This window comes from Polyergus mexicanus, unplaced genomic scaffold (assembly GCF_030449975.1).
Source record: "Polyergus mexicanus isolate NDT 795.1 unplaced genomic scaffold, iyPolMexi1.0 SCAF_13, whole genome shotgun sequence".
In the NCBI taxonomy this organism is placed as follows: Eukaryota; Metazoa; Arthropoda; class Insecta; order Hymenoptera; family Formicidae; genus Polyergus; species Polyergus mexicanus.
Genome location: NW_027223333.1, coordinates 6,607,092 through 6,624,540, shown reverse-complemented (window position 1 = coordinate 6,624,540; position 17,449 = coordinate 6,607,092). Strand labels below are relative to the sequence as shown.

The following is a 17,449-nucleotide window of genomic DNA, read 5'->3' as shown; positions in this document are numbered from 1 at the left end:
GAACAATTTTAGGTTTGCAGCTTTTACACTTATATGTTAATCTATACGCCTTGATATACTACAATTTATCATACATATTCCACATGCTATTACTGGTTAAAAGTATAACTATTTAGCGTAATTTGCATAATATAGATAATATATATAGTTTATTTTGCAGACAAGTTTACGCATTTTATTTTTTTCTCTTTCTCTTTTAATTTTTTTAAATCAGCTTAGCTTAATTAGGGAAAAAGGCTCTATTTCTGGTTTATTCTCTGATATCATCAATTTTACTTAGTACAAAAAGAGTGGCAAATGGAACATTCTGTATATGCTAACTTTCAAGCCGTACAATTTTTCAAGCCTTACAGAGACAAAATGGTAGGAGAAAATTAAAGGACATTGGGGAGGAGAAAAATTAGAGGGATAAAAAATACACTTTAACATCTCATCATACACTTTTAATATTTTATTTTTTACTTGAAAGTTTTGCAAATTACAAAACCATGTTTCTATTCTGATTACTAACAGTAAGATCAGCCTACGATATATTTTATAAATATAAAGTATTTTTGAAATAAAGAATAAAATATATTTATATTTATAAGCTATTTCTCTTATTACTTTATAAACGCTTAACATAAAATAATTATTTAATTGTATGTTAAACTTTTTATTAGAAATAAGTATTTCAAATATGTATTTCTCTTTAGAAATTCAACTTACCAGTTAAAATAATTATTAATTTTATTAAATAATAAAATATATATTTATAATAAATAATTTTATTTTTAAACGAAACTATCTAAATGATTATTTTTAATAGTATATGCATTTGAAATATGCTCATTAGTGAATTCGATTCGTCTATAACGATATCATTATCCTTTCGCGCAATTTGCGCGATCAAAGAGCGTAAGCAGTCTTAACGGTGCCGTACCTACATGAAAGAGGAATGTCACTGGCAAACGGTGGGCTATGGAGGATGCGCGATAGCATTGCAATAATCACCGCTGCAAAATATAAGACCGCGTAACGATCGGGTTTAGTGTGGCAGACGGATCGGCGCACATCAGCGCCTTCCACATTTTGTTCACCCGTATCACGTCGTCTTTAGCCGTCATAAAGCACATCGTAATGCGTCATTCCGCGAGATGAAAAGTTGGGTTGAATATACACGCACATATATATGCGCTTGTGCGAAAAAGAGAAGGAAATTGCAGAAACGCTCGAAATATGAGACGAGATCGTCTCGCTGATATTGCACGTGATGCGAAAGACGATTCACATTTCCGCGCGATTCTACAATCGTCATTTAAAATACATTATTTTTACTTTTGCAATAATGGTCTCTGTGAAAAGCTTTGAACCGGATATATATTTTTACGGAGTTGCCATATTATTTTTTCCCTCTCAATCTGGAAAAAAAAACGACAGATTTCCGATTGCATCATTTGATGAAATTCGCGATGGTTAAAGAGAAAAGACATTGCAATTTATCGGAAATTTTATTGTAGAAGAGCTCACATTTACTGCTCAAAAGCTGTGTATTTATATGATGTAATTATTTTGACGTTAGTAAACTATGTTTGCCGAACGATGGGATATTACAGAAGCATTACGATCATTCATTACGAATATCTGTACTACTGAAACTGTCAATTGTTACGTCCACGTTCGTTAATTGCTGTGCAAAATCCTATACGCGAAATTCTATTGGCAATCAAAATATCGACGATGACGTACGACTGCGTCGGTTCTAATCTGCGTTTGTAACTCGAGCCTGAAATAGTCATCAAACAACTAATGAAAGCGAATATAATGAACATCCACAAATTATGTGTATGAATAATCGTAGACAGCATACAATGATAATAGAAATTATGCACTATTATGTATCGGTGTATATATGTATATTTGAAAAACTATTTCTTGCAATATAATAGGCGTTGATATTTATTTAAGTACATATATATGGATACAATTTAGCCGGAAACATATACATAATGTTATGACTATGTGTAACACCCAATGCATTAAGCCATTGTACATTTGCAAATAATGCACTGCTTTTAACGCACATATGTCGCTCGAAAAGTAATCGAATTTAAACAAATTTCAGTTCTTGCTCAACATTACGATTCACAGATCGCGCAATCTGATTTCCCAAAAATTTCTTTCAAAATTCTTATCCGTTTCATTCTGCTATATTTTTTCAAAATTTGTGAAATAAATCCTTGTGGCTCTCATGATATAAATACGCGAAGCATTCGATTTTAGCGATGCATCAGCGAATAAATTAATTTTGGATAGAAAATTTCTTAAAATTTTGAAATAAATCTACTTATCGTAATCAAAAATACATTCTACGGACAAATTTAAAAATACAGATAAGATTATCATTTCATGATAAATATGTCGAATATTTACATTTTGGAAATGATACAATAAATATACATATATCTAAAGAGTTAAATAGATTTTTATATTAGGCGAAATCTTATGTTTTTAGAAAAATGTGGTAGAAATTTGAAATCGGGTTTTTTTTTTGTATAAATAAACAATTGTATAATAGTATTTCAATAATTGTAATAAGCGATACAGAACATTCTTCTCGTATATCATATGCGTATAATCGAGAATTAAAGAGATTCGATCAAAATTTGCAATAAACTTAAATTAACAGAAAAATCTTACAACATTGAAAAAAGAAAGCGACCATTTAATTTTCACCTACAAAAACAATACTGTTTTGGCTCAGATCTTTTGATTTTACCCACGGTCATATATATCACTATACATCGTATAAAACGTAATGTATATACGTATATAGAAATATAATATTTATACAACACGCTTCATTATTTGTACAAGTTCTAGCAGCGATTCGTCGAGCCATAATCGAGTCATCTGTGTGATCGACGAACACATGCGGGGTCATCTTGCGTTCGGCAGTAACGCAGATATCGCCATGCAAGAATAATCGCGAAAATTTTTATCCTTACTCTTCTCTTCCCGATTGTGTTTATGTGTACGTCACATTGAATACATTTACAGAGACAGTCAGATAGAGATACGTTATCATGCGCTGAACAAATGTTTGTGACGTTAGACACATATACAGTCGCAGTATTATGTTTCCTCGATCGTAATGAAAAATCGATCGGTGAAAAATTTTTTTGCATATCGCGTGTCATTGGCTAATTTATCGATTCATAATTAAATGATCGAGACTCTCGTGTGCGTACGAATATTTTGCTCCAATATTATCATTCGTAAACAAAATCATCGTTTTAAACAATTGTAAAATCCGTGTATATGACTCTGACGATGTATAAATCATTAAATAAAGTTACGAATTAATATTATGCTGTTATATATGCACATTGTTCAACGCAGATCCAACTGGCTTATAATATCATTCGTTTTTTAGCTTATTATTGGAAGTACTTCGCGTCGCAATGGTATGGTACTAAAATAGAAACTAATATCCATAGCCATATCCCTTAGTATTGTACAACGTCAACAATTGTAACACTTCGACGAATAGCTCTCGCGATTACTCTATATGGATTAAATAAGAGAACATATTCTTAATGAATAGGCCGGTTGAAGAAGCATATCGCTTCGTATCGTACGTTATTGCTTTTATATTTCGAGCAAATGAGAAGTCTCTCGTAGAAAAATATTTTTACGTGAGAAAATAAAGATTTGAAATAATAGAAATTAAAAGAAAATGATAATTATAATATTAGCGGTAGTAATAAGATAAATCAATTTTATATTTTCCATTTTTTTTTTTCCAAATAAAATGCGCCAAATAATATTCTCTGGCGCATTTGAACTGGTCGAACAAATTAAAATCCTATCTGGGATATAGAAGATTAAATTGAATAACATCGTTCATCGAATAAAGTCTCGATTTTTTTCCAATAATTATATATGTATATATAACATACATATCCTTCTTTTAAATTTAACGTTAACTTTTCCTAAAACGTGTCTCGGACATTGAATACTTTGTTACACATTGATTGCAAGTTTGATTCAGTTTTTGAATATGTTTTAAACAAAATTGTGTCTAAGAAAAATTTGTTATTGGGTTCATCGTCCGTATTATGCGCCATAAATTGAATTTCGAGCAATTAAATAACAGAACTTATACATCATTTTATAATCCTACGTTTCATAAATGCATCATTATAATCGCGTCATAACGTGAAATGTGAAAAAAAATTCTAATATTTGTGCTGTCGAAGTTGAGTGCAGTATACAATACTGCTAAAACTTTGTGATAAAAACGTTTTATATTCTGTTACGGTCCAGTTGATTATTACGACTAGTTGGAATTGAACATATCTCTTCTCAGTGAATGCATTGAGTCATTTCAAAATACAATACATACCAAAATTACATTATACTTTTATTTTGTTACTTGTACTTTAGTATATTGTGAATTTAGTAACTGTCAGTAACTCTTTTTACGCTACGCTTTTATTTTATTTCGTAGAGTTGCAGCGAACCTCTTAACGCACTCATCAGTAATGCACAATCAGCACTCATGAGTGCAGCATTTTGAATGGATATAAAAAATGTAAATTTCTATTCATCTCAAAAGCTCGCACGTCATTCTTCAATACGAGAACTTTCAGTTCCTTTAAACTAGTCATATCATCAACCAAACGACCTTCCTGTTAAAAATTCATGTACTTATCGCGACACGTAATCGCGATATAAAAATATATTTCTTTTAATTCATCCCCAATAAATTGGTATCTGAATACACACTCTCTCTATAGCGCGGTATACTATTTTTATAAGTACTCTCTTTTAATTCGCCACGCTTCTAATATTCTCTCTTAATTATACCATTTATTTTATCAGCTTGGTCAACACAAACGAATCATTTATAATTGCGATCCCCAAATAATATTCTTGTTAGCTAAATTTCTCTCTCTTAAAACTTTATAGCTGATACCATTAACAATAAATCTAAGTAATCAAGCTTCAAGTAAGATAAGTTATTCTTGCGTTTCTTAAAACGTTAATTCTCAGTATATTTTTTATAAATGTATATGTATAAAGAAAATTATATAACATATTATATATTACATAATCCTTAGATAAAGTTTTTTTGAAATAGTTTCTTTTTTTAAATAATAATTCAAGACTATCGCAATATTAAAATGTTCTATTTGACCAGCTATTAAAGATTTAAGCAGAATCTTTGATATCTTTACCAGAAATACGTTACTAAATAAATATCATATCATATGATTTAATATTAAATAAATAATAATAAATAAATAATGATCGCGCTAACTGATCATATACTATATGAAACCGATTAATTTGACATGCGTCCAGTTTGACACAAATTACTACTGAATGTCCAGTCGTGTACTGGATTCTTATTATTTTATTTATCTCACTATAAATATTATTTTTACGATTAGTATAACCTAATATATGCATTGAAAGTAATCGCTAGCATCAATCATGTTTGACTCAGGAAACTATTATTTTTCGTAATTAAGCCTGCGCTGCTCTCCGACATGGGTATCACGGCCGACTTTTCGCCTTTCGGTAACTTTGCATGCGATTTTATATTCGGTTGCAGACCCTTATGAATATTCTAAAAAAAAAGATGGCACATTATATCCGCGACTCAAAACAGATTAAAATAATTATGAGCCTTATTATCGTATGTACGATAATAGTTCCAGATAGAGTTCGTATGCGTGCAATTTACACGCAAACGTCGTCACATTTACCTCCATGAACGATCCTGGTGTCATTATTACGTAGTACAACGCGTAACCTGGTATCCATATCATAGATGAAAGACTCAAGCATACTCCCACTATTTCCGCCCATGTCGGATACTCGTAGCTGCTGCCGTATTTGAGTGGCTTATATTGCACAATTTGAAATACGAAGATGAACTGAAAGATAAAAAAAAAATGCAACTGAGAAAACTTTTGCTATGTTGCGCATAATATATTATACATTTTACATATTCGTAGATTTTTCCTCTTTTTCTTTTTTTTTTCTTTTTGAAATGTAACAATTAGTGCGCGCAAATCTGTTTTTGGATGCTGTAATTGATGCAAACGAATTATTATACTCACGACCATGATCACTGGCGCGAATAGAACCCAGCATATGTACCAGAATTTATTCAAACGAATTCCCATCATCTGATGCACGCAATCGCAGAATTTCTTTGCTCCGAAAATCCACGATATCGCGATCGTTTGGAAGAAACATACCCACAATATGGACATACCACTCGCGGAGTAGAAGTCCATCAGTTGGAAAATATAAATTCCACCCTGTGAAAAATAACATCTGATTTTTTTTTTTTTTTTTTTTTTTTTGTTAAATTTTTTACCGCGCGTGTAAAACTTTTTATTATATATTCGATTCCTTGCGTGTCGATTGATTGACACAATTCGTCGAATACTAACGTTCGTGACCATCGGAACTCCAAGAGCGAACATTATCAGACAGATGGCGATAGTGAATTTGATCCTGTGAGGACGTAGTGTATCCGGCCAGTAATCGACCATACCAGTTATGAAAGATTCCACGATGCAAAATTCACTGTCGATGCCGAGTATCTGCGTGGAGAGACGAAGCGATTCGTATATAATCATCTTACACTTGTGCAAAAAGTTGGAAAAATTCTAATCTTCCCATGCTTAACCTTTGCTCCAAAATCTACGTTTAGATTTTGACAACTATCCCGTAATATGCATTTACAATATATAATATTCCATTAAAATTATAATCGTTCAGTGATCTGTTAGGAATATGATTTTTACTACTATACGATTTTTTTCGTCATTAATTAATCTTACAAAAACTAACTACATAAACAATAATATGAGAGAACTACATATTGGACTGTAAATTTTTAAAACTTTTAGGAAAAAAAAAATGAACACAAGCCTGAGTAAAATGATTATTACAATATAAATTTGTAAATTGTGAAATGTCTGTAAAAAATAAAATATGATAATGCTACATCGAATTTTAATTTTACTATTTGAGAAAATTTTACGCATAAATTGCTAATATTTGCTAATATTATTTTATACTGCTGGAAGTTCAATCTGTTAAAATTTAAATTTGCTGTTAATTTATTTTCCGAGGTAAAAAAATCTTTCTCTAAGAATTTTTCAAACTTCTTTTAATATAATATTTTTTATATTATTTTCTATCAGCATTTCACAATTTTTCTTAGTACAAAAATATACAGTTTGACATTAAATTGTGACATGTCGAAAGAATCTTCCTGCCGAGGGCGACAATGCGTGTCCAAACCCTTTTTACAGCGATATACATTACATAATAAATATAGTCGGCGACAGCCTATTCCGTCGTCGGAATAACAATTTCTTACAAGCAGCATCACGAAGAATATAATGGCCCACAACGAAGCACCGGGTAGTTTCAGAACAACCTCGGGATACGTGAGGAACACGAGACCAGGTCCGCTCTTGACGACCTCGGACACCTGCGTTTGCTGTTCCAAGGCGATGTGACCCAGTATCGAAAATGTTACGCAACCGGCCAGAAGACACGTCAGGGTATTGACTACGCAAGTGATTATTGCGTCTCTGCAAGACAAAACTCTCTTTTTGAAAGACTCCAGCAACGACGATACCGTCGTGTGATTAAATAAAATAGAACGCGCGCTACAAAGTCATTATTCAAAGCAATTATCTCGCAGCTTAGGCATAAATAAGGCCAACGTGAAATCTGACACGGCTAACATGTAGCGATACATGATGGATTTATTCAAATCGGCATGGAGCTGCGAACGATTGCAGCATCGAAAAAATTAATTAAGTTCTACGATTAAATTCTGCCTTGACATTCTTATCGGCGAAAAATTACTTCTCGAACGAAGCTAAGCAACGCTGTTACTGAAGCTCGACATCTTGTCGATAATTGCCACATCCGGGAAAGGATCTTACCTATAACATCGCTTACCTATAACAATTGTGATGGAACTTGTTGTACGAGCCTAGGGCGGGTAGGGCACCGGTACCAATACTGTACGCAAAGAAGATCTGAGTAGCACCGTCTATCCACGGTCCGGGATTGCGCAATTCTTCCCATCGCGGCGTCACGTAGTAAAGCAAACCCTCGTACGAACCCTCCAACGTCACCGCTCTTCCCAAAAGAATGAAAAGCACCACGTACGGGAACAAGGCTGAAAACCAGATGATCTTACCGCTCTGATGTAGACCGCGCCGGATGATAAAGTAAACGAGCAACCAGCCGACAATCAGACAGCCTAGCAGCTCCCACTGGATCTTGCCGATAGTTTCGATACCGGACGTGATGCCAAGAACTCGCTGACTGAAAATGCATCATTGCAATTGATATATTCACCTTATAAATATTAATATTAACATTTGAGATAAAAAAAAACAATAACAAAATAACCAACGCGTCTCAATATTTCACTCGCGACTTTACGTACATAATATTTGTCATAAAAGAATAAATAATGTAAATATAAATATCAGATTAAGTTAAAATTACATTATACAATTAGTACATATTTAAAAATCGCGACGATTACTTCTCACTACTCCGTTTTACTTATCATCCTGCGAAGTAAATATATAATGAGTTTATATCAAACTAATATAAATTCAGACGAACATATAAATATATTCTTTAGAGATTAGTATCGTTGACATCAATACATTGTATAAACGCGTTTGCACACGAGCAAATTTGCGCTTCGACCTGATTTTCAGAAAATCAATATCGCATTTTCTCTCATCATTCTTACATCCCGCACAAATCCCCCGATACTTCCAAACTTACATCATCGGTACTATAATTCTCGCAAGGGACAGTTCGATGCCTATATGTATACTTTGATTACGTAACTCAAAATTATTAAATCTAGAAAATTCTCTAATTCAAAGATATATGGTCAAAACAAAGAAATACGATTAGCTAGCGAACAATTTCTTCTTATTGACATACATGGTCATATTATTTTATTTGTTTATATATAATAATTATTTAGTACATGTTACTTACTCCCAGTATTCTTCTACCGGCGTCGTATGATGGCAGGTATTATTTTCGGTAGGTGTTATTTTTGAACAGTTTATTCGCCCATGCGTACTTTTGTTATCTTTGGTAGCGTCGAAGCAATCATCCGTGTTCCACCAATTTCCTGAAAAAAAGAACAGTCTATATAGGATATTCTGTTTATAATATCTCGCATTACAATATTTTATATAAATATTAATTGAATATAGAAAATATAGATAATACGATATTAAGATAATACTTTAAGTATCTTTAATCATTTTCTTTTTCATCTTTTGAGCGATTCTGTCACACAAAATATAAAGATGTAAGATCTGTTATTCTCTAAGTATGTTTCTTTAAAAGACTCTATGGTTTAAAAAAATTTAATACCACAATTTTAATAAGCATTAGGTACTTTTATAAAGAATATGTCATAATATTTACCGCAGCCACTCCAAGGTACTTTTGGTAAATTCACGAATGTGCTTATTAGGTAAAAAAGTGTCCAAGAAATAATTATACAATAATATATGTCGAGGAAGAATACAATAGTCATCGTAGCATATCCCACACCTGAAATACAACGACAATAAATTACGTGATTATTCATCATGAATATATCATAGACATAATTTAGCTACAATCTTAATTTAAAGATATTGGAAAGTAATTTTTTTTACCTTGCAAAAGAGGACACAATTGTCCCACTAGCGACATCCCACCAGCTCCAAGATATTGTCCAATAGCGACTTCTTGAAAGAATATAGGGATTCCGCAAAACAGCATTGCGATACCATAGGTGATCAGGAAAACACCTACAGCAAAATTTCAAGATGAATAAAAAAATAATGACTAATTAATTTACTGCAAATAATAAAATTATTACTTTTACATTTAGAAGATAGTTATAGAAAAATAAATAATCTATTATATATTGTTTATAATCTAAATCACTGTCCTTCTCTGTCTTAGAATACATTTTTTTTTTTACATAAGCATAAAAGAAGTTAATTAACAGCGCGGTTGCAATTAAGCTCGGGAAAAGCAAAATTGCGAGCTAAACTATATTTTAACTCAAGCCATTTTTTTTCATATATTAACGATTTCGTAAGCTAGAGAGGTAATTATGCATGTCGGATATACTGAAATTCAACGCTGTCTTTGTCCTCGACTTATAACAGCAAAGCTCTAAGGAAGCTCGTAAATGGGGTAATATTTAAGAGTCCCAAGAGTTAAAATAATTAATTAAAGCAATTTATTTTAAATTCTATAAAAATATTATTTATTTTATTATTGCAGAATAAGAGAAAGTATTATATTATATTATGTTATATATAATATGTTTTTTTTATCTTGAAATATTATAATAAAAAAAATTTTTTCTTTTGATAATTTAATTATATAAAACTAATAATAAAAATAAAATTGATAATATACAAAATAACTAATTATATGAATTTATATGCTGATTTAGGATTCTGATATTAAAAACGACCGCTTAAATTGTTCATGTAAATTTAGTGTTTTAAATCGACTTACCACCGCCATTTTTATAGCAAAGGTAGGGAAATCGCCAGACATTTCCGAGCCCGACGGAGACACTTATGCAAGAAAACAGGAAGTCGAGTTTATTGTCCCAGCCGCCGCGTTCGGCATCTTCCTCTCTATTACTTATCTCGGTCATTTTACCCTGCGGCGAGGATACTGTCATCTTCGGCACGGTGCGGGGCGGCTCGCGTCTCTTGTCCGTCCCCACCGATTTAGCCTTGAACTCTATGAAGGTCTGATCAGGGTCGACCTGATCCTTCTCCTCGCCCCAGTAATACATTTTCTCCGCCATAGAGCCTGTAACGCGTCGAAAGTTGACACTGAATATCTATAGAAGGGAGCAAGAAACCGGTCTTAAAAGATAATTGAAAGGATGAAATGCAAATTCTCTTTTACGACCTTCGTATTATCGATTATAAAATTGTTCTATTTTTCTTATTACGCGTAGTTAAGGCATATTTCTGCTAAGAAGAGATACACGTGATATCTTGGTCAAAAGATGGTAAAAAAATTGCTATAATTTGACAGAATGTGAAAGAAGAAACTTTACATTATTTTTTTTACAATTTTCCCGACAAATTAAAATAGATTAAAATGAAAAGCTACAATCTAATTTATTGTGTAAAAATAAATTTTTTAAAATTTTTAAAATCAATAATTAGAGCGTTTACACAATTACTTTTATTATATTTCTTTGAATTTTGAAAGATATTTTTATTTTTTGACACATTATTTTTCTTCGAAGAGAAATTAAAATTTACAAGTTTTCAAAAAATTTTACAAAAATTCTTATTTCTTTTTAATTTGCTCATTTCTGAGATTTCTTTCAATACATAGGACTCCTTTTTAGCAGAGATCGATTTACTTTAGGTTGCGATGTAAATTTCCGAGAAGTCAATAACACAAGTATATACATATTTTCTACAATACCAATATTTTATTATGACTCCTATTGCATTCATAAAAAAAAGCGATGCACTTTAACGATAAATTTCTCTACGTTCCGATAACGTCGTCTGTCACGCAACTGTAAACCGAGCAATTACGAGTGCCATTTGGGAATTACTTTTTCAATAACCGGCTTCGTTTTATATTTACCTCTCTCTGATATTCTAACATATATATATCGTGATATTCCAACATGTATATATATATATATATATATATATATGAATCACATTGACCTTTTGAATAATATAATATTAAGTGACACGACACTGCATAAACATTTAAAATAGATATACATATATATTAAAGATGGCGTAAATGATTGCGTTAAAACGACGTATATAAACTTTTCAATGTATTTCATATTATACAAACGCATTTATTTCAAATTATATAGCTAATATATATATGTGATAAATTTATTTTTATTTTTGTAAATAATATAATCCAGAAGAAAACGAAACAGCTATATATAAAACATTATTTAATCAGATCTATAATTAAATTTACAATCCAATTTGATGGCAGCCAATTTTAAACATCTTTTTACATGATCTTTTTTTCAATCTACGTTGGTCAGAATTGGACCTATGCAATCGATTTCTCACTCGACGTATCGTAACTATTTCGCGTGCATTATCCTCGCCACATGCGTGTACGTTCATTGAAAAGTCCCCTCCTTCAAAAATCTCTCTTTTTGCCACCCTACTTCTTTCTCCATTGTAATCCTGCCAGTTCAGGATTTTGCGAATGAAGAGGGTGCACGTGCAAAATGGTGTACATACGAAAATGCGGATATATATGCGAGTGTGTATGTTGCTGCGTTTGTATGCGCTCATCGTGCGCGCGTCCTACGCGCGGATGCTGAACGCAAAATCAATATCAAGTTTACATCGCGTCTCGCGTATACACGTGGACCGTGAACCTCGGCCGTAAATTCGGATGCGACATAACGTCAAGCTCGCTGATCCCCCTTTCGAATTGCGATTGATGTCACAACAATGATTATACGAGGTTGTATATTTGAATATTTTAGATCGGGAGGAAAAAGAGAAAAAGATCGCGTAGAAAAAGAAGACATAGACGGAGAAAGAGAAATTACAGAATACAAAAGATAAACCTTAAAACGTGTAATGAGAGCTGAAAATATAATCGTGCGTAATCATTGTATGTAATTAATTAACAGGAGAAAATAAAATTATTAATTTTTCACCAATTTAATGATATGTTTATTGTATTTTGATATTTTCTGACATTTAAAATTCCTTTTTTAAAGTATATTTTCAAATGCAAAGTTATAGCGTGGCTTTAACTTAATATAATATATGTGACATTTCACTAATGTAATATAATTACTAGAAAATAGATTAAAATATAAAATATAAACAATAAAAAAAATATTAAAAGAAATTTTTCATAATTATATACTCAAGTATCTAAAATATTAAAAAATTATATATTTAGTAGATTTATTATTACCAAGCATAGTGCTCGTTCTATTGCTATAATTATAACAAACGAAATCAACAAGATGCTTGCATCACGCGCTTGATTGCGCGAAGAAAAATACATAATCATTAATTAAATGGCCGTATACGAATATAATCTTGATTATTTTATTACACGATCTATGTGGTTGTCGAGTAAGATACAATATTAGATACCAGATTTGTTAATTGCCGGTCGCAAAAAAAAAAATGTTACGACACTTAAACATTTATAGCAAGCCTAATTATGTTCTCAAGATATAGCTAGATACAGTTTACATCTTGATATATGAAAATTTGTTTCCATTATTTTTCCGTGATATATTTATTTAAAGTTTAGGTAGAGAGGTTGATATTACGCAGGGGAGCATTAAAAAAAAATGAAAATTAATATATAAATATATTATAAAATTCTGTTTAAAAATTCATTTTATCAAACGAAGTTCTCTTACCAAAAGATGCGTTAAAAATTCCGATGCACTAACCGTGACTGTCAATTTTTTGTCTCGTCGTGATAATTGTAAAATCCGGTATTGCGCGTAATCATTACATCGCTCGAGAAAGGAGATGTTTTCTACGTTGCGAGGAATCGCCCGAGAGTCCGCTTCCGGATTAAATCTCCTCCTCGATTCTTCCCGGAGATAATTTTCCGATTCGAATCAAAGCACGATTCGCGCGGATGCACTTGTTAGAGGTATCGTTTGATAAAGCGTACTTTTTCGGAGTAGACGAGGTTTATTTTGAAGTATCGATGCGTCACAGAATATCTGCGACCTACCCCACAAGAGATGTGGTTACAGAATAATACTACGGTTCAAGATGGGGAATGTTACCCCCTTCCGAACGCATGCGCGTTTTCGTGCGCATCCCCGCCAGCCAGCGAAGCTAAGTGGTGAGTCCTGGGATTTAGCGGTGTGGCAGGATCTTTTATTTAATAAATAATCAAAAGGATCAAGGAGGTTCGTCACAGAATAACATTGTGCTTCGTTTTTTTTGTTTTTTTTTTGTTTTTTTTACACTAACGAGTAAATCATTTAACTCTTTCTATATATTGTATAAAAAATTCAGTAATTTAAATATATTTATATATATGAAATATTGTCACTGAAAATAAAATATATAAAATCTCATAGAAATTTTTTAGATATCTGAAACTGTGATTCAAAGAAATAAATGATACATTTTGAGCAGATTTATTAGTAAATGCATCATATGTTGCTTCTTTATCAGAAATTTAAATTTAAATTACTAATGAAATTAAAAATGATGTTACTTAGTGATTGGATAATCGACAAAAACTTTGAACTTCCAAATAAATTAATGCATATTTTTTTTTAATTTATTATATTAGAAATTTACGGAAAAAATATTGCAAAATAATGGGAAAATTTATATTACTATTAGATGCTAGAAATTTCTATTTATTCATAAAAAGTTTATATACATATTTTATTAATATATAATTGATATTGGATAGAAGGCTTCGCATTTTACTTTTAATGTTACGCATTGTTTTAACTATTGCGTACATTCGATGATATATTGTTTGCGCGATATAATCTCGAAAATAAAATCTCGCTCGCGCACGATTATATATGATTCGTATAAAAAATATTTTTATAGAAAATTTTGTGTAAAAATAACGCACAAAAATTATAGAGAACTACAAAAACTTATCGAAACATAAATAGGATCGCGCGGGACGTTTATTCAAATTAAGTATCGTCTACGAAATTGACATGTCGCCTTCGTGCAAATTTTTTCGCGTTTTAGCGTTACTCGATTAACCGAAGGCGCGCGTCGGATAACGAGATTCGATTAATACTGACTAGTCCCTTCAACATCCACTCGATTGCTCACTGGAATTACTTGGTATTACTGTGTGACACCCACGCCGGTGTCGGAATTGCTTGGCCGCGAATTTGTCGGGATCCTGGAAGAAATAAGCATCATTGCAATTACATTGCACCAGCTGTCTATCGGGATTAAGAATTTCTTCTATTTCTTCGAAATTGCTTCGAAATTTTAATGGAATTCTTAAAAAGGGACCTTTCGCTCTAAAGATGGTATAACTACGTCAATAAGTAATTATTAGTCTGCCTTAATTTTTATATTATTTTTATTTAGAGAAAAAAATTCAAGATAGATGTAGTGAAATAAAAATCGGTATAAAAATCGATATAAAAATAATCATAATACATCAATCAGACTTTAAAAAAAAATTAATATATGGTCGAAAAGAAAACTTTTCTTTTTTATTATTACCTGAACGTCGTTCACACCCGTTACTGTGTGAAAGGATTTCAAAGATACTTTTCGCTGCGCTTCCTTGAACATAGCAAAATTCGGCGGTGGCATCCAATTTGTTCCATAAGAGATCGGATGTACGTCTCCTCGTGCCGCATTCGCATCAGTTGACGTTTCTGAGCGACCATCATCGCAAACTGAGCTTATTTCACTGTCATCCGTTACTGCATTTGCCTCGGAACTTACAAATAGTTGTTGCATTCTAGGAATGAAAATTTTACTCAAAGAATATCTTATTTGTTACAAAGCATTATTTATTATTATTTTTATATACTAATAAAATTTAATCTCTCTCAATTTAATTTTTTCATTTATCTATTATTTTAAATATTTATTATTATTATTATTATTATTATTATTATTATTTTGTTTTTTATAATTTAAAAGAACTCATAACACAATACGGTAAAATAAAATTTGAGTTTAAAAAAAAGAAGTAATGAATTTACGCACGTTATGCGTTATAAGAGTCACTGCAAAATTTGTTGGCGAGGAAAATTCAAATTGATATTTACAAGATATTTACAAACAGAATTACTGAAACAGAAAAATGAAAACAGGAGATAATCGAAACACCAATCGCAATACCAACCTATATTGTAACCATTCTATGTAAGGCTTCATCATCGCAAGAAAGCTTCGAAGTTTACTTAAAGTTTTTTTAACGAAAATTTCTAAGCGATCAATGTTTATCGCGCATCCCAGCGCGATTATTCCGATTGACATTGCGATTATCCAACTAATAAAACAGGCCGACATCACAGGCGGCTGTATAGGTGCAGGATAATACGAGGACCAGACACGTTGCCACCAGGGATACGAAATATCTCGATGCTCGGTTTCCTACAGCAATTATATATATGTTTTTCATATAATTTTATAATTATATAAGTTTTTGTGTCTCTGTTTCTCTCTCTTATAAATATTTTATAATTTGTTAGTAATCTGGAAAGTAACGAATATATCGAATTGATTCAATTATTTTATTTAAATCTTTCATTAAATCATGTTTTAGTTTTTATATAAATATATTTATATACGTGATTAATGTGTAGAAGAAAACTTTAGAAAGCGATTTTTTTAATTTATTATAGAAGAGTGTTTAAATTCTTTTATATAAAAGCAAACAATTCAAACATTGTGAAAACGATTTCTTTGTTAAGTACGAGAGGAGTAATAACGAGTCCACTCACGTAACTCCAATAACGCCAGACGCTGCAGTAGAGTATCCTTTGAAGGATCAGCCATAACCATAGAAGCGCGGTAACCGCGAGCCAGCTGACTGACACCTTGAAAAACGTGCGCGTGCAAGAACACTAGTTTTACAACGGATTTCTAGGAATCTCGTACCTGAAAACCTTTATAAATGAGGGTCACGCCTATGAGGTCCATCAGCCGCGCGGAGGACGGAGGATTCTTCCAAAGGACGAGCAACGCGGCTGCCACGATTACGAAGGACGGTAGCGTGTGGATGAAATCCGGCCCGACTGCGATTTTAGCGTATTCACGGAATACCTTGTGTCGTAGAAACAGGATCTCTTCAGGCATGGAGAATAGGGTTGCTAACTGCGAGTGCAGCGCACTCATGCAGGACATTACTGACGAGTCAGCTTCTGATCCTTTGGGATTCACCGTCACCGCGGAGGAGAGAATCGCGGTTATGACGGTTACGTTCAATCGCATCCTAACGCACGTAAACGCTTGACGTGTGCGTTGAAATAAACCGCGGAAGCGGCATTCGTCGTTTGTTCAAAGATAAAAGCGAATGACAGGAACGGAAACACTAGTATATACGGTGTATGTTGAAATGTGTCGCGTGCGTATTAAAGTTCTAGTTCTAAGTTCTGAAAATATGATTACTTTATAAGTACGACGTAATAACTCGAAGCTCTCGGTTATCAAAACTTGAAAATTATAAAGTTGCACATTACTAGCGAAGATTCTTGGAACAATTTATTCGACACACAAGTTAGATTGAGTTAGTCAAAGTTGAAAATATGGAAAAGTTGCAAGTTAGTTAAATGTGAAAAGTGGCATTTAATCGAGCAGCTTCCGCTTAAATACTATAATGTAGGGATTTAAAAAAAGGCAATAAAAAGTTTTTATTC

General features: G+C 32.2%; 3 protein-coding genes across 6 annotated transcripts in view; 1 reads left to right on the top strand and 2 right to left on the bottom strand.

Moving 5' to 3' along the window:
• LOC138938725 (pre-piRNA 3'-exonuclease trimmer) overlaps positions 1-17,449 on the top strand; it is a 120,799-nt gene that overhangs the window by 78,005 nt on the left and 25,345 nt on the right. The window lies entirely within an intron of this gene.
• On the bottom strand, positions 1,924-13,819 carry LOC138938760 (sodium- and chloride-dependent GABA transporter 1). 2 transcript variants are annotated; one of them, XM_070305990.1, is made up of 11 exons: positions 13,487-13,819; positions 10,591-10,896; positions 9,732-9,866; positions 9,496-9,624; positions 9,055-9,193; positions 7,984-8,355; positions 7,391-7,607; positions 6,453-6,605; positions 6,114-6,317; positions 5,757-5,927; positions 1,924-5,617 (listed from the first exon to the last, which is right to left on the bottom strand). In XM_070305990.1, the coding sequence occupies exons 2-11, from the start codon at positions 10,889-10,891 to the stop codon at positions 5,480-5,482; spliced, it is 1,959 nt and encodes a 652-aa protein (XP_070162091.1). In that variant the 5' UTR covers positions 10,892-10,896; positions 13,487-13,819; the 3' UTR covers positions 1,924-5,479. The 2 variants fall into 2 exon arrangements, with proteins under 2 accessions (XP_070162091.1, XP_070162092.1); XM_070305991.1 differs by having other exon boundaries at positions 13,520-13,819.
• On the bottom strand, positions 14,787-16,937 carry LOC138938482 (uncharacterized). Its single transcript, XM_070305481.1, has 5 exons — positions 16,692-16,937; positions 16,535-16,630; positions 15,934-16,184; positions 15,300-15,543; positions 14,787-14,967 (listed from the first exon to the last, which is right to left on the bottom strand). The coding sequence occupies exons 1-5, from the start codon at positions 16,935-16,937 to the stop codon at positions 14,872-14,874; spliced, it is 933 nt and encodes a 310-aa protein (XP_070161582.1). The 3' UTR covers positions 14,787-14,871.